Raw genomic sequence first — 27,379 nt, 5'->3', positions numbered from 1 at the left:
GTGCCACTCGGCTCTGTGTCTTTCGGCCAGAGAATAGAAAAGTTGGGGCAAAGTCTGAGTCAGCTCCGGCGGCTACCAGACACTCACAGCGACTCCCTCCACAGTGACAGGTTCCTTCTCTTCCTCTCTCCTTTTTTACAGCTCTCTCACTCTTTCACTCTCTCTCTCTCTTTCACACACACATACGCACAGGCACACACACACACACACACACACACACACACACACACACACACACACAACCCTCCCGTCACTCCTGGCAGAGGGAAGACAGGACCACAGGAGAACTGTTACACACCTTTACGCCCAGCTACTCACCCAGCCATCGCCAGACGCTTTGCCCAGGATGTGGACGCTTCTCTTGGGGGTCACCTTTGGATTACTGGCCTCTGCCAGTTCGCAGCAACTTCAAGGTGAGGGGAATGTGCCTTCACCCGGTGGACAGCTCTTTGTTTTTGTTTTTTACATTATTATTATTATTTTTAATCTTTTTCTGCTTAAATTGCGGCTGGCTGGCAACACTCCTTTGTTGCCAGATTCCAGGACCAGACCGTATTGTTTGTTTTTTTTTCCCTCTTCTTGAGCCTTGTTGAGAATGTGAGTGAGCGTTCACGTAAAGACAGTGAAAGAAAGAGGCTGTGCTTTGCTGCTGCTGCTGCTGCTGCTGCTTGTAGAATGGATGAGTGGATGCCGGCAAGAGAGCGTGTGCTACACCAGCGCAGACAGGCTCACGTCTGGCAGTCTGAGACTCCTGATAGACACAAAGGAGACAGGCGCTGCTGCTCACTCTCCGTCTCACACACATTCACACACTGGGAAGTTATTTATCGGGGCTTTGGATGATCAGTGTAGCTTTCATATGTAGTCCTTCTTTTCAGGAAGAAGCAGAAATAGAGTTGTTGTGGGTTTTTTTTTTTTTTTTCGCTGTGCTGCTATAGCTGGAGTCACGGTTAATGCCTTATTCTCTGACACAAAGGATGTTCAGCAATCGCACCAGCTGCACCCCCCCCCCCCTCACCGTCTCCCTCTTTTCTCTTTGTCTCTTTCTCACATTTGCTTTCTGTGTAAGGTTTTGATTGGATTTGTCGCTCGGAGCGATATATCTCTGGAGGTGAAGTTGGTGCTGAATCAAACAGGTCTGGGTTCGTCTGGTTTGTTCCCTGAGGAGGCGGCGGTGATGGTGGTGGTGGTGGTGGGGTTGTTTCACAAAGACTCCCTCTGGCACTGCGCCAAAGAACAATCAGCATCAAGCCGTAAATTTGACCAGTATTTAAAGGCAAATACGAGGTTACCTAGTCAGCTTGTATGTGCACTGTATGTGGGAATAGGGAAGGGGCTGGACCCGCTCTCCCCCGCCCACCCCTGTGCTTCAACATGTGCTCGCTCCCTGAACGCTCCTTGTGTGCTGAGGAGTTGTGAGCTTTTATGTGTGTGTGTGTGTGTGTGTGTGTGTGTGTGTGTGTGTGTGTGTGTGTGTGTGTGTGCACGTTTCTCTGTCTTCAAGTGTTGAGAGTAATTGGTGTCTGGCAAGAAGTCCTGTGGTGGTGTAGTGGTTAGAGCTCGTCCTGGTCCAGGCGTTGTCTTTGAACCTTAAACCTGCACATCATTACTAGCAGGACTTCGTGGCCAGGCCAGTTAACCAAGACTGGATTTATGGAGAGTTCACCAGTTCAGTTAATCATGGCACTGTAAAGTCTGTGAGACTCTGAATGTGATGATTTGTCAGTTTCTTGTCTCTGACACGTGATCTATCATGATCTGATTGTCAGAATGAAAACACGCAGACCTTTCAGCGCATCCAAAACTCTCTGTAACTTTATCTGATCTAGAAGCCCTCTGAGTTTGCCGTGTAGACAGCCAGTGCAGATTGTCCACTTCCGGCAATAACAGACTGACCAGACAGACCCCGAGTGCCGGTTCCATGCACGGGATCAACAATGCAAGCACTAGGGCCGGCCCGACTGCTGAACTTCCTGTTGATGTGGCCGCATTTGCCTCCATGGCATAACGAGCCCTCCTGCATGCACCCGTGTTATGTTTCAAGGTGAGGGGTGGCCAGGGGCCCTGTGGATTGGGACCGGGCCCTGACAAAGAGGGCTTGTGCCTGTACAGGCTCTGAGTACCATCTCCTGCTACCTGAGACTCTCAGACACGTGTTTGCCTTCTCTACCGAAGTACCCTCCTCTACAAATCAACCACCTTGAAGCAGAATGGCTCTGCACCAATATCTTGTATAACTCTGCTCCTCTTTTAATTTTTTCTTCTTTACCCAGCGCCTTTAACACTGGTTGAACTGGCCTTAAATGGTCCAAGGGTCCTCATGTTCCAGGTTTTCGCTGATCTCTTTATGTGCTGTCAAACCTTCTAATTACTTTTTAAAACCTTTTTGTGAGTTTCAGTCTTCCGACCTGCACTCCCCTCCCATCTGCTTTCCCTTCCCATGTACACTAAAGTCTTTGTGTCCTTGGGAAAACTGCTCAGAAAGAGCTCTGTAATGTACACACATCCTCCTGCATGAGGCGGTGATTTCCTAACTCACTGTGTCATCGGGCATAACAGCAGATTATCCTGGATCTATACTTTGATTTTATGCACAAAGGCACTGAAAAGTGCATGTTGGGACAAAAAGGAAGAGGTTCCTTGGTCCATGATCTGGCAAAAGAGACAATGTATAGCCTAAGTTAGCCAAAATTTAGCTCACGCATAATGTCTGGAAGCAGAGGGAAAACTGCTTGGCAATGTCTAATGTGTCATTGTTTTACATTTCTGTAAAAAACAACCCAAATAGAGATGTGCTTTTGAGCACTCGAGTAGATGGTTTTTTTTCCAGTACATATGCTAAGCTAGGCTAAACTACCCCCCCCCCCCCCCCCCCCCCCCCCCATGATATTGATGAAATATGTGCACATTGTGGTGGACATAAGTGCTTTTTTTGTTTGGTAAGATGTGTTTAGAGTCTGTCAGTTCACAGAGCTAACGAAACTGCAGTGGAATGATTGTATTAATGTGTGTAATTTCCACTGAAGTCTCCTTTATCTTCAAATCTGGAGGTTTGAAAAGAATGTTGGAGGTCGAGTGTCTTATCACAGATCATCTGCTTGGATTCAATGAAAGCTGCTTTTTAATTTAGAGGAGAGCTTAAAGGCTAACGGTTATTAAAAGGCAGAAGGAAAAAAGTGCCCCTGCCTTTTGTATTTGAAAGAAATATGGGCTGCTTTCAGAAGTGCATGTGATGGGCGTAGGTGCAGGGGAGGCGGAAGGTGTGAAAGGAAATGGAACAGCAGAGAGGAAAAACAGATAGTGAGAGTCCTTCGTGTGACCTTCAGGTAATCTTATGTGTGTGTGTGCAAACATATTTGCACCAGATCTCATGTTTCACCTGTGCCACTGGCCTGGTGGACCTGTGACCAGGTGAGGGAAAGACGTCTCTGCTGACAGAGCAGCTTCACTCAGGTGCGATAAGGCAGGACAGCAGATCATTGTGGGGGTGATGGGAACGAGGTCTCTCTCTCCACAGCAGCTGATCAACTGTGGCTAACGGGATCTTACCGTGATAGTGGGACATATGTCGATTCTGTGTTCAAGCATGGGATGCCCGCACACATGATGTGCTGAGAAAACGTTGGTGAGAAGATTTCCAGTAAGACAGGAGGAAAGAGAAAAATGCAGAGAAGAGATAATAATAAAAAAAGTGAGCCGACCTTGTGTGCGTTGTTAATCTTGACATCAAGATACTGAGCATACTGGCTCTCTTGCTGTGCTCCATGCTGTGTCTTGACTCCACAAAGGTTATGACTAAAGAAATTGTGTTTGTGTGCATCTGTGATCTGCCTGTGTGTTTGCGCACCTGCATGCAGGGGGTAATTTGTACTTTATTGCTGGCATAGAAAAGACAAACAGAGGATAATGAGAGAAAACAAGAGAGAGGGAGAGAGAGATGGGGGAAAGAGAAAGTGAAGAGGGAGTGGAGAGTCCGGCTTGTCTATTACTTTTAAAGCAGCTGGAGGTTTTGGCAAGACGCTGCGTTAAAGCTCCCTTTCTCTCAGGTTCTGTGCACCCAGACTTTGCAGTCTCCTTGGTTTCAACTCTGTTAGGTGACAATGGAGCCTTTGGGAGAGTCAGTACCTTGGCATAGCGGGATCCTCCACTGTATAAAGACACCCATGATTCTCCCCCTTGCATACTAATGATCACGCCTCAGATTCATGTCAGACCCCTTTTCAGCCCAGTGATGGTAAGCTGTGCTCCCTTTGATCTCTCTGGGCATGTTTGCAAGGCCAAGGCCCTTTACTTTCAGGGACGCTGTGCCATGTGGCAGCATGTGTTGGGTTCTTTCAGGTGTGTGTGCGTGCATGTGCGTGTGTGTGTGTGTGTGTGAGAGAGAGAGAGAGAGAGAGAGAGAGAAGTAAGAAATATAAACTGCCTTACAAAACAAGTGTTGGCACTAACTCTTGTTGCCCAACCGCCACTAACAGCAGAGAGCTGAACTTCCTGCTGCTGCTGGTTCTCTGTTTACTCATAACGGCCAGTGGAAAAATCAGGGGCCATTTTTAGCCTATCTGGTCTTTTGGAAGTCAGCTTTCTCCACAGAAAGGTGCTAAACATGATCACTAAATAACAAATAGCAGTTTGTTTTCTTTTGCAAATTTCCTATTAAAAGTTGTGGCAATAGCTACCATTTTTAGGGTCAGGATATAAGTATCTGTAGTTGGGATAACAGCTACTTTTCAGCATGGCAAAACCTCTTTGTCATCTCGATATTTTTAGCACTTTTTCTTTTCATTTTCTTGGCTCAAAGCAGTCAAGTAGGTCTTGTGATCTCTATGTGACAACATCCTGTGCCATCAGCACAAACCAAAATGACTATAAAGTTGATTGCATTTCTCTAATCTTATCTTATACGTTGCAGGACAATTACGTAATATTAGATTATATTAAGAGACCTTGTTCTCAATTGGTCTGGTGTCAAGGGGTTATATGATTGCGCAGGTTCTTTAACTGCTGATACTGTGGGCAACATCTTCCAGGTGAGAAACATCAGGTTCTATTTATCTAGTGTAAATTTTGTGGAGTGCTGATCGTCACTGCGTGATGCTCAGCCATCATAAATGGCACTGTGCGTCGTGTGTGTGGTGTTTTCCTGCACACCTCCCGCATTGTCGCTTCCACTTGTAGCATTAGACGTCTTTCACAACCCGTGCATCCGTCACCATGGCAGCACGTTGAAACAAGCACCAAACAGATACAGGTTTCCTCTGCATGCACAGTGCAGATTTCAGTGTATGCTCACGTGACTTCTGTGTTTGTGGTAAAGGTTCCTACATTTGGCTTTCTCTTATGCAAATCATTCTTGTATCTAAACAAAATTGGATACGAAACCCAGAGGCACTGTGCAATTTATTGTTTTTATGAGGTGAGTTTTGCAGCACAAATGCAGCACTTTAGTCAGAATTATGCCTGCACAGAATCACAATCAGTTTCCTGATCAGATTTTCAGGGTGCCCGAAATTGAAAATGAATTTTATGTTATTTCAAATAATAGAAATGAGATCTTTTAAAAATAGCTCCCAATATTTCAGTAGAAACTTTTAGTTTGTTTTCTGTGTGGGAGGGGGAAGCCATGCAAAGATCACTGTGGAGAAAAAGTCACAGGAGTGTGGGCTGCGTGTCGTTGGTTTTATCACAAGACTCTTCCCAGGTGGCATCTCTCTGGCCCTGTTCACACCTGGCATTAAAATGTGTCCTGGGGCCTGTTTTCTTCACAATGCAAATGCTCACCTGCTCACACCAGAAAACCCCACAGAAGTTTAAACTCTGAAATAAATTTCTTGCCAATTCCAAGCATTACATTCGTATTGTAATGGACATGTGGCTATTTGAATTTTGGAGTCATCTCCATGAGTACACACACAAAGGCTGCCAATTCATCTGCTCATTCACGAGACTTAGTTTGCATTTTTGTTTTCATTTCAATGGGGGAAAGTCATTTCCCTCCTTTAGTCAAGCAAACTTAAACAAATAGGCTGAGAATCACACATGAGATGCAATGTGCACCAGTGGCCAGATTTCTCTGAACAAACTTTCACTGATCAAAAGTGATTGATTTTACTTTTACAAAGAGCAGGTTTTGAGGATTACCACCCAAATCCCATAAATTCTTCAGATTCTCTTGTAGTCTTGAGTTAATATTGACTATTGAACGCTTTTCTGAATACTAATTAAACGTCAGGCGTGCCTTACCTTCAAGTAAGAGCCAGTTCAACAGAATGAGAGCTAAACCTCCGGCGTTTTGAGAAAGAGGTCAGTTGGTGTGGTGCTCAGAGTGCTTAGAAACTTTTTTTTTCTTTAATTGAGTATTTAATTGCCATGCATCCAAAGCACACAGCATAGTGTGTGTGCAGGGAATGAAATTGCCTGCCGCCTGCCAAATATGGGTAAACGATGGCTGCGACAGATAAAGATGTCAGGCCACCATGGCAGACAGGTTTTTCCTGTATCAAGAAACATTGTTTAAGCAATTCTTAAATTATATATTCCTTTCCTTATTCTACTGTAACCACTTTCCAATTCAAAAGCATTCTACCTAGATTTCAGACAAAGAAACTTTCTCCACTGCCACAGTGGCAGTGTGTGTGTGCTATCCTTCCTTCTTCTCTAATTGTTATGTATACACTTGTTTGCACATTTTGTTTAGAAGAAAGCGGACTCTTGGCGAGGCCTGGGGGCTAAACACTGTAGATGAGCATGCTGCCTGTCTCATGATGCTTCGCTGCTTCTCTCCCCGAGAACTCATGACTCACACTCGAACACTGACGCAAATCACGGCGCGCATGTATAAGTCAAGATTTTACTTCTTATGCATGTTACGGTTGTGAAAGGGGCTTGTGGGAATCACCAACTGAGACGTCTGAATGGAGGGTGCTGAGATGAGTGAGCAGCTCTGTTTCCTACAGGGAAAATAAGGCACAAGGATGCCGAAAACACCAGAGATCCCAAAAATATGAAAGAAAATATCAATGAGCACTTCTAAGTGAGATAGAGTACCATGTCCTGGATGAATGAGAATCTTCACAGACAGACTCCATCTCAGTCAAAACATACAATGTATTTGTATGTTTTGAGTTTTTGAAGACATAGATGATCATTTTGTTATCAGATTTAACAACTTGTATTCCCTCCGTAGCTAGGGTCCTCTAAAATCTTTGGCTGCACTGTGGATCCTTTTCACTGGCTAAAAATGATTTTCACATAAAATTCTTTGTGCTACGGTTAAAAAAAAAAACATAAGCAGTGACAGACTCTACCGACTCAAGCTACTCCCACCCCCATGTGCTGCATCTAACTGGTGATAAGTCCTGTAAGACACCTGAACCTGTGTCTGTTCCTTGTCTTTCCCTGCAGTGAATTCTCGCAGCTGCAGCTATGCCGGGGTGTTTCTGGTCGAGGGAGCAAGCCGCCACTCCCTGAACTTTGACATGGCTGAGAAGGTGTGCAAGCAGCTGAAGAGCACATTGGCGAGCCCAGAACAGGTCCAGGCAGCCTACAACGAAAGCATGGAAACATGCAGGTGAAAATGCAAGCCTCTGTTTGATAAATATTTGTATTGATTGTTTTGAGCATGACTTTTTGTATTTATTGATGACTTTTTAAAAGCAATTTTGCCGTGAGCTGGGCCCTCTCACATCTTTCATCACCTCATCACCTTTTGGATCTCTTTCAGCCCTGAAATGCCACAGGAAATGCTCTTACTCATACTCAGAAACCATAAGAAAATCCCACATCTGAACTTGAACTTTAAATGCACTTGGGGTCATCGCACATCATCAAGAGACTAGAAAAGAAGAAGAAGCAGGTCTTCCAGTTTTTCAACACAGACGCACCACGTTTAGTCATGTGGTAGAAACAATGTGAATTAAAGGAAACAAACGCCTTTTCCTCAGCTGCTTTTGTCTCTACTTCTCTAAGCAGCGTGATGTGGTGTGTTTAGACCTGGTTGCTTGCAGACAGATTGCAGTCTGTTTCAAGAAGTATCTAAGTTTCTAAAAATATGTCTTCTAGTAATGACATTGTTTTGTCCATTCAGGAACGGCTGGACCAACAACGTGAGCATTGCCATCCTCAGACACACGCACCATGAAAACTGTGCCAAGAACATGACTGGGTTCATCGTTAATTTACGTGTAAATGCAGAGGATCCCTTCGATGCCTACTGTTATGATGACGAAGGTGAACACATCCACACCACTTCATCAGCGCAGTCCAAATGATGATGATGCTCAAATCACTTAAGTGCCAGTTTGCTTCTCCAGTTTGGTAATGTCTGCTTTGTGTGTCTTCCACGTGCTAGCCGGGACTGAGAAGAACTGTGACCACGCCTTCACCTTGAATTACCATTTATCTTCAGATGAACCAGGTTAGCAAAATATGCCCATTCATCCTCATGCAGTACACATTTGTCACCATATACCCAAAACGCAAAAGCACTGTAATCTGCTTCTGTCATTAGACCTACTGAAATATTGTCTCCTGGATGTCAACATTTAAAAACATGCACCATTTGCAGGTGCTAAAAAGTACTTGATCATGAATTCATATTTGGCATCTGTGATGAAACTGAAAAAAAAGATTTAGAAATTCAACCTCCTGTTGCAGAATCCACAAACCCTCTGTGTAATTATATGAACAACTTCAAGCAAAGAAAACAAACCGCCTGGGTCTAGGTACCAAATGATCTTATCTCTATAGCCATTGCCAACATCCAGCTCAGCCAGATCATCTCTGGCTGAACAAGAAGACAGCTGGGTCACTTTTTAAGACCACCTTGGGTGCTGATGAGGGATCAGTTTCTAGCCTAGCACCAGGTTACCTGTCATCCATAGCTGTGGTAGCACTTTTACATGATCTCATTGCAAGCTTTTAAACTGTTTTGTGTAATAACAGGATAATGATTGGTGAAAGCATAAGTAAGTGTTTACATGGATTTGATGGCAATTACAGTAGCACAGTGCGCTGAGATAAAAGCTGTCTAACAACGCCCTTCTGAGGGAAGAACACTCTAACTGAGGCCTGCTTTCACAAAGAGAAAGATGCCCCGTCGGTTAACATGAATTTGAAGAAGCATAACAAAATCAAAGCTGTGATTTTTAATGTTTAAAACCCAGAGAGAACAGAGCTGAATGACTGAAGCAGGATATGACTCATTTTGTACTGTATACTTATGTAGCACCTGCAGCAATGGCTGTGTGTGGTTGTGCTGTTTACCATGCATGTTAATGTGCATGATGTATTATTATTGGAACATACAGCGAATGCTGGCATGATAAGAAAAAAAGAAAAAAAAAGAAATCCCAGAAGATGAGGTAATCAGGCTTTACAGCAGTGTGGAATGACAGATGCTGTGATATTGCTGATAAATGGCTAATGTTGTTCTCACAAACACATCAGTTATATATGAGTTTAACCATGCATGGCCCTCTGTATTCACCTATCAGATGAGCCCTCAGCACAGCATCAGGCCCCAACCCCAGCAGAAGGCCAGGAAGAGGCAACTGCAAAAACACCCCCTGAGGGTGACAGTGAGGGTGGTAACCCCATGGTAGCCACCGGGGAAGAGGTGGAGGTGATCATGACCCCGTCAGCCACTGCAATCCCCACAGAACTGACTCCAGAAGAGCCAGAGGCCGCCACGGAGGGTCCCGCTGTGGACGAAAAACACTTTGGAAGGAGTGACAACAGCACCGTGGAATTCACTCCTGGGGAGTTTGACCAGCCCACTGGTTCTGGGATGCTGCCACCCCTCTCCGAGGAGGACGGAGCCTCTCCGATGGCCCCTGTCGGAGAACCAGAGGCAGCACAACCCACCACTGAAAATGAGCAACAGAACGAGACAATAGAGCCCGAGGGAGATTATGGCAGAACAGAGCGTAAGAAAAGCACAAGCAGAAATCAATCAACACGTAACTGCTACAAATCCAAGCACAGGCAGCTTTGTGTGTATGATTACAGCTCACTAAGGCATTCAGGATTTGGGTGAAATAACGCCTGATAACATAGTGCATTTTATATAATAGCTGTGCAATAGAAAGCAACTCTAAATGTTAATGTGGAGACTGTATCAGAGAGAATAAGAGCTGATTGAACTGTATAGTAATTTTTGGATTGCATTAAATTGCAAGATCCCTGTTATTTGGTCTGCCCTGTGTATGCATCCCATAGAGTAATCACAGAAAATGGCAATACTTGGGTTGATTTATATTCTTAAAGAACAGCATTTCCTGACACCAGATGCAACAGGTTTTGGGAGGACTAATTTTAAGCACTCATGACGCCCCCTTGTGTTGGGTTGAGCTGTGGAGTGAAATGGTTCCAAAACAGGCCCCAGTGATTTTGTCTCCCTTACAATCAGGCTCAGCATCTGAAACAAACACACGACATGCATAAGAGTGTGTACTGAATTCAGCTGGCAGTTTCTGGTGCCACACACAGCCCCACGATGAAAATGCATGTACGATTTAATTGAAAGTGAGAGACACCCTCTGCAATACAGCCACGCATACTTTTGAATATGTCTTCTAGTTTTATTCTTTAAATGTGCTCATTTCTGCATGAGTGGGTATAATATATCAGTAAATACCCAGATCCCAGATGCTTCTAATGTTTACCTTTTGTTTTATTGACATGCAGCTTCACAACCACAACAACCTAATGGCAAAGGACGAGTCCTGGGTCCCGCTGTGCCTGGGTCTGATCAGCAGGAGGACAGCGGTTCATCGAGTGAGCAATTCTTCACATATAGCCCCAACACCCAGACGTCCACAGTGATTGCGGTCACATAAGACCACGCTGGGAAAAGGGCACTCCTGTTTAGATCCACTTTTTATGAGCGATTGTTATTTCTTACTGACTCAGCTTTAATACTGTCAACTCATGGCTTGTTGTTTCTCCCTCTAGACTGGCTGGTAATCATTGGAGTGATTGTGGCAGTTGCTGCTATTCTCCTGGTGTGCGCAGCTGTTGCCAAAAGAAACACGTATGACTTTGATTGCTTTTCTTACACTAATAGAGCTGTCATGTACCATCGTTTGGATGTAAATATTAACCCTTGTTTCTCTGAGATACTGTCCCCACAGTCCAAAACAAATCAATACCAACTAAATGTGTCTTAATGCGCTCTTGCAGCTGGTGCGGCAAACAACAGACCCTGATGATCACACCCAAAGATGGCGGCGAGGGGAACGGGGCGGCATCAGCATCCAGCTCCCACGCCCAGGAGAGAGAGCAGGAAATGGTGACCCTCATGAACAAGGAGAAGATCCAGGAGAACGGCAACACGGAGGAGTTCACCGTCATCACGCTAGAGGAGTCGCCAGACAAAGAGCAGCTGGCATGAGAGAGGAGTGTAGAGGCAGACAGGAAGGAGTAGGTGAGGACAGGAGGGATAGAGCGAGGAGGTGGTCGGGTGGGGGGTGGGGCTCCAAACACCGGGGGTATAAACTGCTTTGGTGGCCAGCACTGAATGGACACTGAGGAAGGCTGTGTGTGTGTGTGTCTGTGTGTTATTTAGAAAGATTGTCTGACTGAGGTACAAAGCCTGTCAGTGGGACCGGGCCTTTCAAACCAACATGTGCAGCATTACGTTCATGCGGTATGCCAGGTCAGGGGGGGGACTGAATGCACGGTGGGGTATCATGCATTGGTGCATAGCAGGGCGTGTGAATGTGTTTTGTGTCAGTTCTTTGTGTTTGCCAGCTGTATGCTTTGTTGATGATGGGGCTGGAGAGACCTGGGCTTTAAAGGGAGGGGGTGGCAAGGGTCTAATTTGTGCAAATGACAAACTAGTCTCTTTTTTTTAATGGAATTGGTGGATTTTAAATTGTAGGGGCTTTCAGCCTAAATGGGAAATAACAAATCATTGGTCAGAAGTGGGTTATTTTATTTGATATACTGCAAATAGAAGAAGATCATTTCAAGCAAAACAACCGTTGATGTTTTCAACATGTTTCATTTCTTTGTTTCGTTTGCTTATTGTTGTAACCTTGTGTATATTTCAGACATTGCCTGTGGACTGGAGTTTGGTTTTTCCATTTTCAAGAAAACTGGGGATGTCACTACCTTAATTTATGCAGCTTTGGTTCCCTTTTTCTTGGTCTCTGTATATAAAGTATATGTTTTTTGGAAATGCCTTAGCAATAGCTGCCAGTGCTTTTTGTTGTTTGGTAGAAAGGGGCTTTGTATCCCTTTTAAATAAAGGAATGTGTCATTTTTCGAGGGTTATTTAATTAGAAACAGTACCTCTGAGGTAAACAATTGTGAATGGATTTTGCAATAGTCAAAGTGGAGTGGATATTGTATGAATCAAGTTGATGATTAGCATCCAAAACTGCGCAATTGATGCACCACTGAAGTCAGTTGATATGGTCTACAATTATGTAGAGTTGTGAATATGATGATATGAAGTCCCTGATGTTATCCTGAGGATAAGTAGAGTGATAAAGATGATGCATACATACTATATACACAGTGTGTACATTGATTAAAAACAAAAAAACAAGCAATTGGATATGGTAGATTAACCATTTTTTAAACACAAGATTTCAACTCAGTCGAGGCAAGTGAGTGACAGCGGCCTAGCTTTAGATGCTAAACTACACGGCACATATGATAATGGGGGGCCCGTGTGCTGTAAACGCACAGCGAGGTGACGGTTTCTTCATATGAAAGAGGCCGTGACAACGCTGTGTGCTCACGAGGGGGAGGGATGGGATGAATGAGGCTTGTGTGCTCGCCCAGGCCTCCATGTGCCGGTCACTCTGTACATTCACACGTGTAAACGAAATGCTGCGGTTTTTCTACTGACCCTCTCATTGGTGAAATATATCATACCTTGTGTCATATCAATATTATTCCCTGTGTGACAGCTAATCTCTCCTGGTCTTCAGTGAAACGCTGGATTGTACACAGCGATTGCAAACTGATTTTTGTTCCTGACTTCTTCTACTTTGTTTTTTTCCTGCTTTTGCTCTTATATGATTCATTTTGAGAAGAAGTAGCAAATGTACTAGCGTAGGCAGGTTTTATCACAAATTAACAAAATACATCGCTGAAAAAGATTTGTAAAGTCATGAATGAAATAAATGTGTATAGAAAGAGATGTGCGGGAATGTGGTGTTCGCTCACTCATTGCTCTGTATGTGTGAAGACAAAAAGCGAGCGCGTGAATGGCGTGACAGGGAATGTGAGCGGTTGCGTTGCCCCCACATAGGAGGAAGTGAGGTTTCCATGGCACCGGGGTCGTGATGTGAGAACATGTTAACACAGGAAGCGAAGGGATAAAGACAGCCATTTTGGTGGCATCTTTCCATACAGTGCTGAACTCTGTGTATTATCATCAAACGGTCTTCATTACTGCTTATTTAGCATGCATGCATTATGCAGTGCACTCAGTCATTAAATACTGGTCTAATGCTGCCATCACAGCTGACTTACATGTACTAAATTATTCAGATCTTGAGGACGTGCATTCTCTTTGCTACTCACTTATCATTTTGTAATATAATTCTCTATTTTTGCATGAGCTATTGTCTTTATGTGATACATTGGAGACTAATGGGTATATATAGACAAGCAAAAAGACCATCTTTTTTATTATTATTGCTCGCTGTAGCCCAATCACCAGAATAAATGTTGACATTGTACTTTTCTGCAAACCACAGATATGTCAAAATGCTGCATTTCTTTGATTTTCAATTTTCAGTTTCATGCGGTTGAGGTCTGGTTAAAGGTTTTGGCATAAAATACACTTCTTCAGGGTTAGGAAAAAGATCACGTTTTGGCTGAAAATGCCCAGTTTGGTGGCCGCAAACATGGCTGGAAAATGTCCTGACATCTCCTTTAAAATGCCCAGTTTGGTCGCCGCAAACACGTCTCCAGCTCCCCGTCGCCGCCTCACCTTCTGCACGGCAGTCATCTCGCCTAGCTGTCACGCCGCCACCATTCCCTCCTCTTCCTCCTCCTGCTGAAACTCAGCACATATACATGTGCCAGTAATCTGAAGCATGTCACTTTGATACCTATTGTAGAAGTGTTGATATGATACATAGGAGATGCACAAATTTAATGTACCCGTGGTTTGCAGAAACATGCAATGCCAACATTAGTTTCTGGCGACTGGGCTGATTTTGCTCCAGTGAGTTTAATCAGTTTTTCCAAACAAAGCTGTGCTGTTTGTAGCAAAATGATTTTCACTAAAGTATTAAGTTAAAACACACGCAAAACATTTTTTTTTCCACTCTCCTTTACACTCAGTTATTGCCAAATTGTCTGTTGGATATCCAATCATCCTGGTAATGGTACAGTATCTGAACCTGGACCACCACCTCAACAATGTCTATTTCTATACTTGACATTTCTGTATGTTTTTTTGTACATCTCTCAGTTGGTGTTGGACATGGATCTTAGTGTTCTGTATGGAGTTGATACGCAATATATACAGTAAGTACACAAGCCTGGATTTAGCAAAGCTTTCTTTGTCTTTACCCTGTGTGTCATCTTTGGGGGATAGAGCATAGATGAGAAGGCAGGCTGGTGTCGCTTAAAAATAGCCAATCAACAGCTCATTGTCCATAACAGCCTATTTAGCTCCTAATTTAGTAATCCAAATTATTTTAGATTCTGTTTGCTTGCGTCGCAGTATTCATATTGGAATGCTTTGCTTTCAGTAATGTTTTTAGAATAACGCATCAGTAAAAATTAGATTGTCTAGACTGTCTGGGAGTCATCGTTACACCAGCTGAATGACAGAAGCAGAGGTGAAAAATGCATCTCTCTGTGTGGGCATGTGTGAAAGCTATGTGACAAGATCTAAAGAAAAAAGAAAAACAAAAAAAATCCAAATTAGCCAATATTTAGTTATGAATCAACATTTATTAGTTATATTTGTATATGTACACCAAAGGTACAACACTTATTGATATGTAGAAACAGATTTTTTTATGTATACCATAGACAGAGGAAAGAATTCATGTATTTTTTTGTCCTTTTTCTTGATGGTGTATCTCCTCCAGACATACACTCTGCCTTTACATCAAAATTACAACAGCTTTACAAAGAGGGAAGGCCTAGAAAAGTAAGATCAGGAAAGCGCGTTGTAGGCAGGAGTGAGACAGGTTATCAGCTCTGTTTAGGAGTTTCTTCAAAAAGACACATTTCAGTAGAAAAGGACAAGCTTGAAGATATACTGGCTCTTTGTTGAAATACTTTGTCAATCAGTCTCCGTTCAATCAGTACCATTTAGCTCAGCAAGTTCCAGGTGTTTGTGCGTGCATAAAGTTTCTGTGTAGAAAGCAAAAAAAAAAAAAAGGCAAGTGGAGTAAAGGCAGTTTACCGAGTGGGATTTCTATAAACCTCCGTGATGCTGATGGCACGTCTGAGGTCAAACGTGTGAAGATGTGGCATGCAGACAGGGTAAGACAGAATCTAAAGGATCTAGATGTCCATGTCTCACAGCTTTAAATGCACATGCACCAGGTAAACAAAGATGCCTGAGACTAAAGCCAGTTTTCTCCACTGAAAAGACAAAATGGTTCAGATGAGTCACCTGAGGAATGTTGCTCTACACTGTCACAGGCAGTTGAATATGTCCGATGTTTGTTCTGTCACTCAAATCAACTACTACGCCGTGTTTGATTTCTCACTCTATCCTACGTACAGGGCAAATTTGACCTTTTCCTTTGTTTGTCTCTCTTTTCGGCAACCTTTATCGCAGTACTTCCCACCAAAATAACTCACATTGGCCCCCTTTGTCAAACCAGAAACTTCCCCTCGCTCTCTCTTCTCTGTTCCTCACTCTCTTTCTCTCTCGTCTTCACGCAAACCGTGTTTGCTTCAGGATCGCTGTAATTTCTGGAAAATTCTGCATTGCCACTGAACAGAACAATTATATATTTATTTATGTACAATGAAAATGAATGCACACTTCTTATATCTTCATGGAACAAACATTCAGAACGCTTACATTAGATTAAAAAAAAGATATTTATATATGGGTGTGTGACAGGTAAGTAAAACAACTAGTTAACAGCTATTAGAGAATAAAAAAACAGGCAATTTATTACACGATTTCCTCTCTATACATTTTGTCTAATCTAATTTTACTCAGGACATAGATGATTTTTTTTTCTACAGGATTACATTAAAAATGTCACAGCAATGAAACTATATTCCTACATACCATTTCAAAGCCCCCCAAAAGGAAACAAAAGGAACGAAATAGACAAAAAAAAAAAAAAAAAAAAAAAATCTGTTACCTACAATATATACACAAGTGCAAGGAGGCACTTCAAAATATCATGCTTTTAAGATAGTGGTGCAAAAAAATAATTATCATTTTATTTTATTCATGCTTCTAAAACCGTGAGATTGAACATAATAGTGGTCCAACACTCAATCCCCATCGATGACACTATGGTCTGTATTGTCTCCTCACTGGAGAGGTTTTTTTTTATTATTATTTTCCTGAAGATCACAAGGTCAAAAGATCAGACTCAAAGGGCCTGTTAGGGTGTCAGTGCCGTGCTCTGCAGCTCGCTGATTACAATTATAAACGTAGTGACCTTCGAGGTTCAAGAGTGTTTGCATGTGTGTTGATGTGTGTGCTTTTTGAAAAAAAAAAACAAATGCATGTGAATGTGTGTGTGAGTGTGTGTGTGCATGCTTGTTTCTGTGTGCATAGCGTGCGTCAGCGCGTAGGGCAGAACGCCGAGCGTGCCGCGTGTCGTGTCAGAGCGCACCTCTGCCAACCGAGCTTAAGGAAAAGCAAGGTGACGGATGTCTTCTGAGGGTGTGTTTCAGGAACTAAAGGACAGAGTGCTGTGCTAAGTGGTTGGTTAGGTTTCCTAGTGTTACTTTAATTGGCTTTTGTTTGACGTGAACATCTCCAAGGCGAGGTTGTCGTTAAGCGCAAACGAAAGGAAGCGAGACAGGAGAGAAGGACACGATAAAGAAATCAGATCCACACCGACATCACAGGAGTCTCACCTCTCACTCACGCAGGCTAAAAACAACAAAAGATTAACAGCCAGTAGTCCGAGCTTTGTTTGTGTGTCTTCAGATCTTTTTAAGCCATTTGGTTCTGCGAGAGGAATATTTATTTTATTACCTGATAGTTGGCAACATTCTGTCTTAACGCGTGTGAAGTGTCCATTGTTCTGCTCTGAGTTTCCTAAGAAGTCTTCGCACCAATATGGACACACAGCTGCAGCATCTAGGGTTTGTAGAAACAGTCTTGAGCTCTGGTGGCTAAAATATTACGTTGTTTACCTTTTCAGGTCTGGCTAAACAAGAAGCTGGCAAGCGAGAGTGTTACATCAATGATCCGTCTGTGTTTGTGCGAGCCAAAAATCCATCTGACAGCCAAGCGCCGCGCCGCTTCTATCTATGTCTTTTTTTCTTTGACACTTTTCTGCTGGTTCACCTCGTGTCAGTGTTCAGTGACGTCTGTGCTTTCAGGTAGTACGCAGGTTGAGGATCATTCGACCACTTGAATGTCTGATACATGTTTGTGTGCTTCCTAAATGTGCTTCCCAGCATGCTGTCATATCAAGAAATCGTGACTGTCTTTTCAACAGTCACCGTCGTCCAAGTTGTGCTGTTGAGAGGCCTTTTTCTTGACGCTCTAGTGAGCGAGTTAACATTTAAGGATTACAACGTTTTTCCCTGTAAAAGAGTAAACATACACGCCTGAGTATTGTTTGCTGTTCCCTCATTGTGTCATTAAAATCTTTTTTTTTTTAACTTGGAATACGATCAGTGTCGACGTGGAACGATAATGTGCATGACTGACTCAAAATTATTCTCATTGGCATTTTGGCTTTATTTGTGCTCTTTCACTTTGTTTGTGCTCTACATAATCTCTTTTTTGTGCTATTAATTCAGAAATCTTTTTCAGTGTTTGTTTTGACAAAAGTCATTTTGATACTAATTTATTTTAGTTTTTATTGGCATCACAAAATTATTTTGGCCGTAAAGGGGAAGTAATAACTAAATAAGGTTTCATATTTGGGGCAGTGGTGCAAGTGTTGAGGCTTCATTGGAAAAAAAAAATCAACTGCTGTGCCATTCAGATTAAAATGGTCACTGTAAGAAAACTGAAAAATGGGTGTGAGCGGCGTCATGGAGGCAGTTCAAAGGCCTCTGTGAGTTGATTGATTTTCTGCCTGTTTGGTCCCTATAATTAACTTGGTCATGTTCTTAACCCCAGCTCTCTCTCTCTCTCTCTATCACACACACACACAAAATAGTTTTATATCTCACTCAACAGGTGACACAAAGAAAAAAAAAAGTCCCTTTTCTTGAAAGTCGACAAAACAGGAAAACAAAAGGGGATAAAAAAACGGGCTCCGTGGTACGATGTGTGCTTTATAGTTCCACAGTGACTGTGCTTGTAGGTTTTTCCTTTTCTCCCTGCCTCCTACCCTTTCATCAGTTTGCCGGACCTCAGGGATAGCGGGTAATATTGGGCAAATGCAATCAGCAGTCAGACGCACCTCGGAGGCTCTGACGGTTTACCAATCAGATGTGGTGTTCTTCGATAAGCGACTGTGCCGGGGAGGAAGAGCAGCGAAGCATTGTGATGGTGCTGATGTAAAGCGAGGAAGTTCATTATAAACATTACGTTGGTTGTCATGATTAATGCTCTAACTCCCACTTATCTTCCGCCATTTCAAGAATGAATCACCTGTTTTTATATGAAACTTGGGCGATGATCTCAGTGCATCCCCGGTTATCTGCCGCTCGTCTTAGAAATGTAGAACCAAATGTAGATGCATTGCTACCAGTAGCTTATCTAACTTTTTTTTCTCTTCCTTCCCTCCCCAAGCCTTGAAGTATGTTGTGCAAGTATCTGCTATATAGGACATAATTGTGCTCTAACAGGTAAAGGTATACCTCTGTTATCATTTCACGGTTAAGTGAATTAGTATTATATATCAGTCAGGTAGACAGTTACAAAAACTTTTAAAGGGACTAATAAAAAAAAGAAACTAAACTACATAAAAAAACAATTAGTAGTTCTGTTCTTGTGACTTTTTTTTCCATTCACTCTTTTTTATCACCAGGTAGGAAAGCTTGTGGAGCCCAGGAGCAGGGGATCTCTGTGCTGCCATTATTCATGTTTCCATGGTTCCTCCTCAACAAGCGTGCACTCCGCAGCAGAGCCGTTAGTGGCTGAGGTTACCTGCAAGCAGTTAGCAGTGAAATCTAAACAGCTGATCCAAGGCACAGACAAAAGGCACAGTTCAATTCTCATAAAGCTTTCAATCAAAGAGCTTATAATAACACTGCATTATTGATTCAGCGCTCCCACTTACGAGATCATGTTACTTAAGGTTTCAGCCAAGCAATCTGATTGGTCACTTACAAAGCTGATAAAGCTTGGTTGACCATGATTTATTGCTTGCTGTGCAATCAAAAAAGCAACTTTACCAATCACCTACCTACATGCTATGAAGAGTCATATGATGAGGTAAACGTTTCAGATAATACACATGACTGTAAACATTTCAGAAGTGTAAAGCCACTTAGGACATTCTTATCTGTAATTTTGGGAGCTGGTAACTTTGGCAATTAAAACACAGTCTCTTAGGTATCATAGATATTTTGAAACATGCAAAAACTATGAAGGAACACTGGAACTCCTGTTTGACCACTGATGAGCATGCTTATGGTAGTCCTAAGAGTGGACTTTCTTTTACTGACCTGGGAACAGACCACAAATTCACGATGACCAAAAACTCAAAAATAATATATACATGTATACAAATGAATAAATTATAAATAAAACAGTCAGATTGCATAGAAAATAAGGTACAAACACTACAGAATGAATGCATTGTTGTGTTATAGCTATTTTGCAAGCACTCTACAGTGGTTTGCATCTTTGGAAAAAGGGTTAGAAATGTGAGTCCTACTATTTACAGGCAAAACAGAGCAGAAAAAAGAAAAGAAAAGTCATGGTGGATGCTGGAAATAGCAAGCCTTTGTGTCACATTTATATGTAAATGTCCATTAATAAATTGTGAAAGGAGGCTATAACTTTACTATGGACAGATTACTCTTGTGACAGGCCAGCGTTGCTAGGCAACACCTGTCATCCTTTAATAAATGAATAGGCTCATCAGTAGACCTTTTCTGCCAGGGTGTGTGTGTGTGTGTGTCAGGGAACAAGCTTTCTGAACTCCCATATATTATTCTGACAGCCTGGAATACATTCAAAGACTGTATTCAAAGTGCATTATGTTTCGCATTATGGGAGCTACTTCACAGCTTTCGATTTCACAACACGGTTCTCACAATGTGCAGAAATAGCTGGTGTCAAAATGCAAAAAACCCTGACTTCGAATGACTCAGTGACAGAGTGGTGGATGTGTGTATATAGGGAATATATGAACTGCTAATTAACTGTAACACTTTCCGTCTTTGCATTTTAAACCCTCTAGGAAAGGACGACCCTTTGGAAATAAACGTGTTAAACAATTGCAGTCAGCTACATTTTAAGATGAAGCAGAATGAACCGCATCGGACATTAAACTGAACAAAAGGGAAATGAGAACTAAAATGATTAGAGAAAAGGGGAAGCATTCTTCTCTAGAGCCGTTCTTTGAGAAAATGGATGTTGTGGGAGCTTTTGATAGATAGGAGGTCTGCTAAATAATTCCTCAGGGTCATAATGAGGATTATCTGTCACTGCCTTTTGATTTAGAGCCAATCCCCAACAGGTTACAGACATCAGATTAGGCTAACTGCTTTATCCCTCATTTGCATGCACTGACCTTTAATCATTTTTCAGTTTGTTTCATTTTAGAAACCTTTTGGCGAGAGCGCCGTACGCTTTGGACCTTCATTCACCACAAAAGCTGCTATTCCAGAGGAATGAAATACATACGTGCACATGCATGTGTTGTTCTCTTGCTTCACTTCTGTCATGACATAACAGTGGGTGCATTTACATTATTATGTACAAAGACGCAATGAATAAAACAAACACAGTCAAGCAAAGGTGCAGGGTGAGCATGCAACAACAGAGAGGGTTATATACAAGTTTCTATGTCCGTAAGCATTAATTGTACCTTGCATTCATCTACTACGACAGAATTGTTAGCACTGGCGGTAGAGGTAGCGGTTAAGACGCACTGGTTGGAATTGTTTTCGTGGTGGTTCTTCATGTCATCGTAATAAGACTGGGTCTTCGTCATCATTTCAATGTCGTCTGATTTAGCCGCGTGAGCATCCAGCTCTTCAAGCTCTGCCTTGGACATGTGGTACACGATGCCTGCACCGTAGGAGTCACCCACCACGTTCACCGAGGTCCTGAATCGATCCCTGAGGAGAGAGAATCCAGCAAGATGGTTTTGCATATTTTATTAAGTGAGGAAATGCCAAATGCATGAAAAACGTAGATGCAAACGGGGCAATCAGTGTGCATGTCAAACTTACAGCAGCCAGTCAACAGCAACCAGCAGACTGATGTCTTGTGTTGGGAGGCCCACAGCAGTCAGGATCAGGAGCATGGTCACCAGGCCGGCACTGGGAATACTGGCTGCTCCAACGCTGGCCAGGGTGGCTGTCAGACTGGATGAACACACAGCAAAGCAGCACTCAGTCACATTTCCCAAACCCAAACCCAACACCTAACCACGTCCTCCACAGCCGACTCTCCACTCCCGCCACAGCTCCTCAGACGCCGATCATCGTGAAATGGCTGCACTGCACAGCTACAGACGGAGACATTCAGTCTCTATGGTACTTGTATAAAGAGCAGCAGCCAAAGAGCACCAGAGTGGGTCCTCCATCGCAAATGAAGAGAGGTTTAAATGTGAGAGATGCGATGTTTAATTTGAGGGTTCGTGGATTGATATGTCATAAAAATGTCAGGTCGAAGGTCGTCCATCGTTGAATCATTAACAGAAGAGCATTTGGGAGGGATAGTTACAGATACTTGGTTGGTGTTCGTCTTCCTGCTTAGCGTGAGACTCTGCACTGGCACATGTTGTCCTCCTGGTGGTTTATACGCTCAGCAGTGCATTTCCTCTATAAAGTTTCTGCTTTGTGTTTGCTGAACTGCATCCCTGGGGCTCCATTTAAACCCCCTTTAAATAATGGGAATTACAGTTCTTGCTGTCATGACTGAGAATTGCTTTTCTTGAACCAGTCTGACTTTGTGCAGTCAAGTTAGAATCCATTTAAGAAGCCTCTTTTCATACAGGTATTGCTTAAAAACCATGGAATGTTTCATTGATATTGGCATTTCATACAGGTCAGATGTTTACGTCCCACAGGGCATCCAGGTCTTATATGTGTCCAGAGACAATAGAGTATTTGTGCAATGATATTTTCAGTTTTCACGACATAATTTCAAATTAGATCAACTAGTAAAATCTGATATGTTTACAGTACAAAGGTAAACCATCATAGGTGTCTCCTGACCTGACAGTGACAATCTGACCAGGGTCGAGCTGGATGCCGTTCATTTGGGCGATGAAGATGGCTGCGACAGCCTCATACAGAGCAGTTCCATCCATGTTGATGGTGGCACCGACTGGGAGCACAAAACGAGTGACTCTTTTGTCAATGCCCAAGTTCTCCTCCAGACAACGGAAGGTGACAGGCAGCGTACCAGCACTGGAGGGAAAACAGAGCAGGTTATACTTTGTACGAATTGTAGAATTATCAAGAAACAACAATGCATTCATTTCGGCCCTGACCTGGAGGCTGTCCCCAGGGCAGTGATCCAGGCCTGGAAGATGCCCAGGAAGAAGGTGAAGGGGTTTTTCCTGACGATAACAAAGTAGATGCTGGGGAGGAAGATTGCTCCGTGGATGATGAGGCCAATAATCACAGTCACCATGTACATGCCCAGCTGCCTGGCCACCACCTCCAGGTCCTTGATGGAGATGATCTTACCACAGATGAGACAGGCAATACCAAAGGGGGAGTACCTGATGAGGCGAAAAAGCTTTTGTTATTTCTTTAAATTTAGCTTTAAATGCAGACGACAGAGAATTTGACAGGACACAAATTCGGCTTCAAGTGTTTGTAATCTTTTAAAATGTTGGGATGACTTGAGAAATAACTTGACATTAACAGTTATTTCTGACTCAAAGTAATCCAATGAGTTTCAAGATGAGTCAATGAGATTCTGAAGTGATACTAACCACATGATCATGATGACAAGTTTCATCACAATCTCATTGAGGATGCTGAAGAATTCAATCATGAGTCTGGCCTTCTCTCCCATCTTGCCCATGCAGATGCCAAATGCAATAAAGAAACCAATCAGACCTGTGACAGAAAATCATAAATGTGTCAACTCTGAGTACCACTGTGGACAGATGAGGTGACTACCACATGAGAGAATTATTGTTAGATGAAAGGTTTTACATTTACAGCCAAAAAACATTAGGTTTGTCCAGATGTTTGAAATTCTGTAAATGTTATGTTGTACATATCAGCGATGAGTCTGTCGATTGGCTGGTCCACCACTTTGGTCCAGACTGACATATCTCAACATCTATTGAATGAATGAATTGCCATGAAATTTGGTAGAAATATTCATGGTGCCCAGAGAATGAATCCTAATGACTTAGGTGACTCCCTAACTTTTTCTCTTGTGCCACCAGCAGGTCAAAGTTTTCACTTATCCTAAGAAATATCCTCTATGGACTGGCACAGAATTTGCACAGATATTAACTGTTCCCGGTTTAGCACTAATGTGAATGATAACATACTGAACATGATGCATGCTGATATTAGCATTCAGCTCAAAGCACCACTGTGCCTACGTGCAGCCTCACAAAGCCATTAGCATGGCTGGAGACTCTTAGTCCTGTTTAATATTAATTGTCCACGTTTATATTGTGAGTGCTTTCAGTTGGTTACATACCCAAAACATTCATGCCACTTTTAAACTGCAGGGACTTTTTGATGATGAATTGAGGTTCCTTGGTAATGTTAGCCACCAGTCCCTCCATGGTGGTGGCATTGACATCCTCCACAGCAACCACCTCTACCTTCTTTGTGACCGTCTGGATCTGAGTTCAAGGAGGGAAAGATATGAGTGATGACTTTGAATCTGCCTCTTCTTTGGTAGTCTTTATAAACCAATATGCACTTGGATTCCATCATTTAGGGCCTGCACTGACACTCAAACTTCAGCATTAAGCCGTGCGTATCATCTTGACGTTGCCATCCTCCATTACCTGTTGGAAACAAGCCTGGACCAGGTTCTCTGGGAACAGGTTCCTGATCAGATCAAAGAAGGCATCCAAGCTGGACACGTCATCATTTTTCTCGCCCTCGCCCAGATTCTCCTTCAGTTTGGGGTTGCCAGGGTGGATGACTAACACCAGGATGACTCCCAGGATAGCAGCAATAATAGTGGTGGACATGTAGTAGACCATAGCTCTGGTGCCCAGGCGACCACTGGATTTGGCATCCAGACCGGCCAGACCTGCAGCCAAAGCAAGCAATATTCTGTTTACCTGGTAATTACTTGGACTTGCTGAATGGAAATGTTGACTTAATACTGCAGGCCATGAAGGCTGGACGCAAAGACCATTAGGAGATTACATAATGGTGTTTAATCATGTGCATGTGATGCATGGCATGGTGTATTACATACACCAGTAACATGTTTAAAGCGTGCAATATTCTTGTAATATTATAACGTATTTGCACCTGTGATTAAACTGGAGATGATGAGTGGCAGGATCAACATCTTCAGCATCCTCATCAGGATATCTCCAGGAAAAGCAATCACCATGACAATATCTGGGTGAATAGGGGAGGCAACGCGAAGCAACATCCCTGATACAGCTCCCAAGATCACACCTGCAGAGCAAGGACAAGCATGAGTGAGTGTAAGCACAAGAGTGTATGAAGGCAAAAGAGAAGATAATCAGGGATAAAGTCAGATATGTTGAAGTCTGAGAGAAGAAAAATAGATATTACATTTGGATTAAATATCTAAAAAAGTGAAAAGCCATTTATTATGGGTGCATTCTGTGCTAATCTGTGCTAAAGATATAATCCATGAAATCACAAATGAGACATGATTTTCTCCTTCAAGTTCCAGTGTGCAGGATTTAGTGGCATCTAGTGGTGAGGTTGCAGATTGCAGACAAGTGACCCCCCCCCCCCCTCTCCCGTGCAGGAGAAACTACAGCGGCAGCGAAACTCACATTTTTAGCAGACACAGTAGGGGTGGGTGAGGGGAGGGGTATCAGCTGGTTGCAATCTGCAAACTCACTGCTACATGCCCCTAAATCCTACACACTGGTCCTTTAAAGCGGACAGTGGGTTGAGACGATAAAATGGAAACCTCCTAAGAGAGAGTAAAGCTCATGGTGGATTAAGATCAGATCTTTGAAGCAGTAGGGAGGAGGCAGCATGTCAGATTCCCTGGTGAAGCCTCTTTAATCCCCGCAAACCCAAAATGTTTTCGAGGATTTTTTTCACTTTGTTGCAGGGCAACTAAAAGAGACTAACACTTGGATTCAATGAAAGGGGAAAAAAGAAATACAGTAGTTGTCATTAATCTCAGGTTCACCTTATTATATTATATATTTCTACTTTCAGTCAGTTTTTTGCTACACCACCTATCCTCTGCCCTCCACCCGCTCTCTTGAAGCCTGAAAACAATGACATTTTAAAGCTCAGGCCCTCCCTAACAAAGCCACTGTTGACCCTTGACATATCTCTTCCCATAAACAGTTCTTTTCCTGCCACACAGTACCCCCCCCCCCACCCCCCCTCACAAATTAGAGATGACCTCTGTGTGCTCCAACCCCCCTGAAGCTCTGCCTACCAGACCCAGTAGTTGGCCACTGTGTCTGCCTGTCTCCTGCAAGACAAAACTCCAGTCCCCCCCGCCAGTGGCTGCACTTCCTCTGCTACCACACCACTGCCAAAGATCACACAGCCTGAGACGTTGTTTAATAACACATGCTGGAATCAAAAGCCCCCCAGCTTCTTTTTCTTTTTTTTTTTTTTTTAGATTATAAACTGTCCTCTGTGCTTCAATCTATCTTCCAGTCTCGCAGCATCCTGCGGATTCTGCACACCCAATGGTTTTGGATGCCACTTGATTTCCTGTGCCTTCTCTTTGGCCCATTTGCAAGTTCCCATTCAGGCTCTTATCTGCCAAGTGACAGATGATCAATGATCACGCTGGCTCGCTTGCCTTGTGAGAGTCCTGCCAAGTGGGGTGAGATGTACACATTGCACATGCTCACACAAACACACATCCATGCAGGCAGGCTACAGATAGACAGGGTACACATGGATAAATGACATGTACACACATTTATATGCATTTATACAGTTTAAAAGGTTCACAGGCTATGTTTTTTAAATGGTAAGACTGGGGGAATAAATGATATGTGCTGGTTAAACACAAATCTGGTTCAAGACCAGACCAGAAATTGCATCGCTGCTTTAGTGCCTTTTCTGCTTTTCATTAAATCTCCGCCTGTGGAGCACCGAGCCACCGCTATAATCACGATATTTTTCATGCACCACCAGAGGCTGTTTGGGTGTCCAGCGCTGCAGAGAGCTTTTGATAGCAACAGGTGGCACAGAGCTGGGGAAGGTCAGGACACCCAGTCATCTTACTGTCTGGAACACTGAGCAAGCACAGATGGCATCTCCTCCTCATATTATGAGCAAGCGGCATAATGGAGCTCTGAGTTAACAGCACACTGAGCTCAGCGGTGGTCGGTGCCCATCTTTAGCGTGCCCTGCTTTTCATCAGGTCTTGAGGGGAGAAAGAAACAAAAATGCAGCGGTGATGAGGTGACTTACCGAGAACGGTGAGCGTGAGCAGAAGGTTCTTGAACATCTTGGAGCAGAGTTTGGCACATTTGGACTGAGGCCTGGCCTCAATGGGCTCCAGGTGACTCTCGTGCATCCTCACCTCAACTTGTTTAGGCATACTGTTGGCACTGCCACAGAGAGACAGAAAAACAAACAAAACACTCCTTTACAAAATGCAAAACTGTCCAGCTGAGCCCCTTCAAAAACACACACTTGGTGGCCACACAGCATCATTAACCTGTATGTTTACCACGTGGCCACGCTCTGTCATGTGTGGTCACTATGAGAAAGGACAAGACATAAAATGATCAAATGCATAATACAGAAATGAGATCCTTTGGATGTGCAGTGAAAAATGTTAAGCATTCAAGTGTGTTGCCAGGCTGTCACTCCAACACTGTTCACGGTTACTATAGCATCCAACAGATGGAAGTGGACTCCAAGCTGCTGCTTGTAAAATTGCAGTCCTTTGGGGCGATACTTCAGACAGGAAGCGTCCCAAGTCACTTTATTA

General features: G+C 43.2%; 2 protein-coding genes across 2 annotated transcripts; one reads left to right on the top strand and one right to left on the bottom strand.

Moving 5' to 3' along the window:
• The first annotated feature begins 1 nt into the window (after position 1).
• On the top strand, positions 2 to 13,150 carry cd44b (CD44 molecule (Indian blood group) b). Its single transcript, XM_041939076.1, has 9 exons — positions 2 to 413; positions 7,402 to 7,567; positions 8,084 to 8,226; positions 8,348 to 8,413; positions 9,492 to 9,923; positions 10,684 to 10,773; positions 10,951 to 11,029; positions 11,179 to 11,422; positions 12,051 to 13,150. The coding sequence occupies exons 1-8, from the start codon at positions 347 to 349 to the stop codon at positions 11,387 to 11,389; spliced, it is 1,254 nt and encodes a 417-aa protein (XP_041795010.1). The 5' UTR covers positions 2 to 346; the 3' UTR covers positions 11,390 to 11,422; positions 12,051 to 13,150.
• A 6,009-nt stretch (positions 13,151 to 19,159) lies between these two features.
• slc1a2b (solute carrier family 1 member 2b) lies at positions 19,160 to 26,993 on the bottom strand. Its single transcript, XM_041938514.1, has 10 exons — positions 26,854 to 26,993; positions 24,730 to 24,882; positions 24,252 to 24,502; positions 23,936 to 24,083; positions 23,208 to 23,334; positions 22,758 to 22,991; positions 22,480 to 22,674; positions 21,490 to 21,624; positions 21,123 to 21,375; positions 19,160 to 19,231 (listed from the first exon to the last, which is right to left on the bottom strand). The coding sequence occupies exons 1-10, from the start codon at positions 26,981 to 26,983 to the stop codon at positions 19,160 to 19,162; spliced, it is 1,698 nt and encodes a 565-aa protein (XP_041794448.1). The 5' UTR covers positions 26,984 to 26,993.
• Between the last annotated feature and the right edge of the window lie 386 nt (positions 26,994 to 27,379).

The sequence above is a fragment of the Chelmon rostratus genome, chromosome 6 (genome assembly GCF_017976325.1).
Source record: "Chelmon rostratus isolate fCheRos1 chromosome 6, fCheRos1.pri, whole genome shotgun sequence".
In the NCBI taxonomy this organism is placed as follows: Eukaryota; Metazoa; Chordata; class Actinopteri; order Chaetodontiformes; family Chaetodontidae; genus Chelmon; species Chelmon rostratus.
Note: the sequence above shows the minus strand (reverse complement) of the source record. Positions and strands in the feature narration are given on the sequence as shown.